Source organism: Nannospalax galili, unplaced genomic scaffold, assembly GCF_000622305.1.
Source record: "Nannospalax galili isolate Female #2095 unplaced genomic scaffold, S.galili_v1.0 C50067672, whole genome shotgun sequence".
NCBI classification, from domain to species: Eukaryota; Metazoa; Chordata; class Mammalia; order Rodentia; family Spalacidae; genus Nannospalax; species Nannospalax galili.
In genome coordinates, this window is record NW_008481662.1 from 1 (window position 1) to 5,374 (window position 5,374).

The window sequence follows — 5,374 nt, forward strand, 5'->3', positions numbered from 1 at the left end:
GTCTTCTGTAAGAACAGTGTTCTTAACCACTGAGCCATCTCTCCAGCCCCATATTATAATAATTTAAAACTCATCTTCATAATTTACCCATAGGATACATGTATGTCTAATACTCATATATTTAAGGAGTAAAGTAGATTATACCATTTTTTATTCCTTTAGGAAGTTATGTTCCTTCTGAAAATGAGCCATTTCTGTACACTGGTGCTTTCTTATCCATTTTCTATCCACAAACACCACAAAGGTCAACTGTCATTTTCAGAGGGATAGACAGTTGGCTCAGTGTTTAAGTTGCTGCTCTTACAGAGGACCTGAGTTCAGTTCCCAGAACTCACTTTGGACAGTTCACAGCACTTGTAAATTCAAATCTTGGGGATCCAATGTCCTCCTCTGACTTTCCTAAGCACACATTCTAGTGGCATGCACACACAATGACCAAATATGTACATAAATAAAAATGTTTAAAAACCATATAAGACGTCTTGAAATATGTAGAGATCAGACACTGAACAGGACAAAGGTGTCTAAGACCTAAAGCAAGTTCTAGAATGGCTGCCCTGCCAAATGGCTTTCTAATGGCTACTGACCTGAACTTTGGATTCTGTCACACCCATCAATCTTGCCAGATGTCTCCTGGGGGCAGAAATTGCAGATGTTCAGTATTTGGCATCATGGATTAAATAAAATAAATGAATAACGTTTTATTATTGTTTTTAAATAATTGTCCAATGTCCCCATCTTCTGAGCCTTTAAAAATTGTACCAGTAATTATATTTTGTGATCAATCTGCCATAAATAGACCTGAAAATACAAGCATGTTCCTAATAAGCAATTTGAAAACAGCCATTATAGAAGTAAAACCCTGAAAGTACTACTCCGACCTCCAAGTGAATTATTGCAGGAGACTCTGCCTCACACAGCAAAAACTGTGTGAGGCACTATGTCAAGATACAAGGAGACAGACTGATAAAAAATAAAATCAAATAGGACTAGAGAGTTGGCTTAGCACTTAAGCGCACTGGCTGCTCTTGCAGAGGACCTGGGTTTGTTTTCCAGTATCCACAGGGCGGCTAACAACCATAGGTAACTCCAGTTCCATGGGATCCGATGCCCTCTTCTGATTTCCGCCGGCACTGCACGACACAGGTGCACTTATGTACATGCAGGCAATACAATCATTCACATAAAATAAAAGTAATAAATAAAATGAATTTAAAAATAAAAAATAAAAGCTAATCAATTAATACAAAGCACAGGAGAATCTCTAATGGTCAATTCTTATGTATCCAAACTGCTGCTCATCAGGGACATGAGATAGTACATCCCATTTATTTATTTATATCCTCATTTATGTATTGTGTATGTGTTGTGTGTGTGTTTATCTACGTTGTATGTGTGGAGGTAGGAGGAAATCTTACCAGATTCCATTCTCTCCTTCCACCATGTGGGTCCCAAGGTTGGTGCAAGTACCTTTAACCCCTTAGCCACCTCATTAGTCTCAGAAAATGAAATGTTAAAACCACTAAATGAGGATTTAAAAAATATCACAACACTGGCCATATTCCTTTAAATTCCTAGCACAAGGGAGGTTGAGGCAAGAAGCTCACTGAAAATTCCAGGCTAGCCTGGATGACAGAGTGTGGTGCTATATTAGAAAACAAGAAAATAAAAATTAAAAACAAATAAGCCTTAATACCCAACACAAAGTTTCTCATGGGCACCAAGATAGCCTCCAACTCATGCAACTTTGATGATCTTGAATTTCTGATCTACCTGCCTCTACCTCCCAAGTACTGAGATTATAGATGAGTACGGCCACATTGAGAATTATATGCATATATGTATTTCTTTTCTGAAATATCCTTCCCGTCTGTAGACCTGGCTAGCCTGCAGTTCATCACTGTAGCCCAAGAGTAGTCTTCCCAGTTCTGTGTTTACAGGCAGAAGCCACGATGTCCAACACTGTGTCTTACATTTATGGATGAAGAAATGTGGAGGATAAAGAAAATTTTAGAGTCGGTCAAATTATGAGATTATGAGAAAGGTGCCAATGTATTTATAATTATAAAGCTTACAGCAAAACATAGATGATGTGCAGATTTATTGATTTAAAAATATTTTATTTATTATTTTTGTTTTTTGTGTATGAACGTATTGCCTGCATGTATGTAAGTGTACCTGTGTCATGCAATGCCCTCTGAAGTCAGAAGAGAGCATCAGATCCCCTGAAACTGGAGTTATAGACAGCTATTAGTCACCATATAGGGGCTGGGAATTGAACACGGGTCTTCTGCAAGAACAGCCAGTGCTCTTAACCAGTGAGCCATCTCTTCGGTCCCATGATTTATTAATGAGTTTTTTTAACTGAGCTTTTTAAATTTCACACAACATTTCCCACTCAAATCCAGACTCCCTCGCTCTGTCTTATCTTGGCCACCCCTGAAGCTTCTCACACCTTTTTAAGAGGACGTTACAAACTCATGCTAAACAACATTGCCCAAAGTTTGCACGATGGTATGAGAATATGATCATTGGGAGTTTGCATGCCCTTCACCCTGAGCCCTAAACCCTCGAGCAGAAGGCAGGAACTTTGCAGCCTGGATGTTGCAGGTGGGCTTCAGCTCTAGAGGGCAAGAGGGCGCTAAGGACATGGCACAGCAGGAAAAGGTGCTTGCAGGCACTGACAACCCGAGTTAGATCCTCAGGACCCATAGTGTGGACAAGTGGACAGAGGAAAGCAAGTTGCCCTCTGACCTCCACACATGGGCCACTACCACTCACTCCAGCCACCCATCCCAGTACACTCACACACCCACTAAATAATAAATAAAATAAAATATAATGCAAAAATTTTAAATGAAGTCAGGAAGGGGCCGAGGGAGAAGGGCAGCCGGCCTCCGTGGTACAGTACATGCTCACTGCAAAGGGCACACAAAGCCGGTCAATTACTCACCGTTTTGCAGGGCTGATGTAGTGACTGCACTGGAAAATGCGCTCAAGCTCCTGCAGTTGCCACAAGTTGAAGTTGTCGCGAAGGGACCGTCGGGACACGAGCACTGGCACAGGCTGTACATCCCCAGGCCTCCTCATGACCACAGAAATCTGCTGCCCTGCGGGTTGTGTATCCGGCCCACCGCCACTGGCACCAGCTTCCTCGAGGTACCCTTGGTTCAGAGGAGCTACAGCGCCAGTGGCAGCAAGACCTTCTTTGCCAAATTCTTGGTTTTCTGTTTTGTAGACTGCTGCGGCTCCGCACACAGGCTCACCCTGTCCTCTCTCTTGCTCACTTCCTCCCTCTCCAGCCTGCATGCTCACATGTGCCTTCGCACCTGGCAGTGGGAAAACACAAGAAACATCAGGACATCGGGGCCCAGCATGGGTTTGAAGGCACCACGACATGCTCTTGATAGAGTTCACCTTGGGCAGTGTCTGTGCCCTTGCCGCTCCAGGGCACCATTCCCCTCATGGAGATTGCTAAAGCAGTGGGCCCATTCGGGTACTGACCATTCTGATTGTCATCGTCCTCCCGAACGCTCAAATGGATCAAGTTGCTGTAGTTGCAACGCTTCATCCTGGACGTGCCTTGCTTGCTTGTGCTTTGGAAGATTCTGAGATGGAGCCCCCTGGTGTTCCGGGAGCAGGGCTGTGACTCTGAGCTGGAGGGGTTCTCTTCCTGCCCTGTAAAAGTTACATTGTAGGCAGTCAAGGGCCTGCTGTTCTGGCCTGCAGCTCACTGCCTGCTCCTGTGGATTGAGTCTGCCGTGCACAAGTGAGAACAGTTTGGTGTTGTGCAGAGCCCAATGTGCTTGCGGGAACTTTGTGGCATTTCAGCATGTAGGAACACAGAACTGGGCTTCCAAGTTGCCCCTGAGTCTTGTCCACTGGCATTTGTGAGAGGAATGAATGCTGGTGATCAGTGCTTACCAATTTGTAGGGAATAAAAAAAGTTCTCCCAATAGTTCTGGTAGCCTTGGAAGAATCTTTAGAGAATGCATATTGGTCTAATTCTCTACACTGGGCACCTGGCACTTGGCAGACAACAAATTTTGCTCCTATGATTATCTCAGTGGCCCCTTCCTCTGGGTGTCACAGAAGGTGAGGTCAGAGTCTGCCATACTCCAATGCTTTGCTGTTATAAGAGCTTGGGCAGGATTTGCACAGCCTCCCGTCTTCTCAGCTGACAGATCCCGGGGTACTTGGTTACCAGGACTACTGGGAGAAGCATTGAGTAGTACTCTTAAGCCTCTTTCAGTACTGTTAAATGGTGTCAGTGTTGCTAGAATTGTTATCTATGTGCTGAGCTTCCTTGAATTTCTCTTGTATACACCCTCTTAATATTTGGTCTCAAATATAAAATCGTGCAGAGCAGGCCTTGATGCTTTGTGTTCCCCTGCAAGTCAGTCAAGCAGCCCCTTCACTGGCGGGTGCTGAGACTGCCCTCATTGCAGTTGAAATTTTTCAGTATTTTCCCCTGCCACTCAGAAAGGGCCCTAAAGAACTCGAGCATCGCCAGATTACTCCCATGTCTGAAGTGTGATTATTCTAAAGCCCTGATACCAGAATAGGAACTCTTCTCCCAGGAAAAGACTATCTCCTAGTTGTGATATATCCCTCAAACGCAGATCTACGTGGATGTTTCCTGGCCTTTGCTCCATCCCACTATGAAACCTGACACTGCTGTGCCAATCTGGTGAGAATCTGAGAATTTTTTGCTTGTTTCTAGCTCTGGCTAAGGTTGTCATGACATCCATTTCTAGACTGGGGATGTAGCTCAGTTGGCAGAGTAATTGCCTAGCATGCGTAAAGCAGTGGGTTGGATCCTGACCACTGAATAAAGTTGGTGTGGTTACTCTAATTCCTGTAAGCTCAGGATGGAGGCAGGGAGAGCCTAAGTACAACTTTTTAAAATAATGGAAATTCTGCAGGATAAAAACAACATAAGGCCCAGTGAACTGTCTCATCAGATAAAGCCTCTAACCTAATGAATATAGCAGAACTCGGGTTGGAAACGCAGAAGACTCTATCTTCAAAATAAAAAATATACCCGCTTCTTTTCATAGATTCATAGTTCTCCATTTTTCCTGTAATGCAGTGAGTGATGGACTTGATATTTTGTAAACCTTACGCAGATATGTTTTTGATGGAACCTATGAATTGTCCTGGAAAAGGTTCCCGGTATGTTAGAAAAATATGTATTTTACTTCTTCTGGTTAATATGCTCAGCCTATCTTTCTGGTTTTGCCTAAGTTTTGTTTAAGTTCCCATAGTCTCACTTTTCCACAGGATATTCTAATTTTTCAATGCATGATTGAAAATGATGGATTGAGGGGCTGGAGAGATGGCTTAGAGGTTAAGAGCACTGACTGCTCTTGCA

At 43.5% G+C, this 5,374-nt stretch overlaps 1 protein-coding gene across 1 annotated transcript; it reads right to left on the reverse strand.

Moving 5' to 3' along the window:
* Positions 1–587: 587 nt before the first annotated feature.
* LOC103728622 (rhox homeobox family member 2-like) lies at positions 588–3,399 on the reverse strand (the record flags this gene model as incomplete). The annotated part of the gene is made up of 2 exons (XM_008826597.1): positions 2,954–3,399; positions 588–633 (listed from the first exon to the last, which is right to left on the reverse strand). Coding segments are annotated over exons 1-2 (492 nt in total), but the record flags the coding sequence as incomplete, so codon positions are not given.
* Between the last annotated feature and the right edge of the window lie 1,975 nt (positions 3,400–5,374).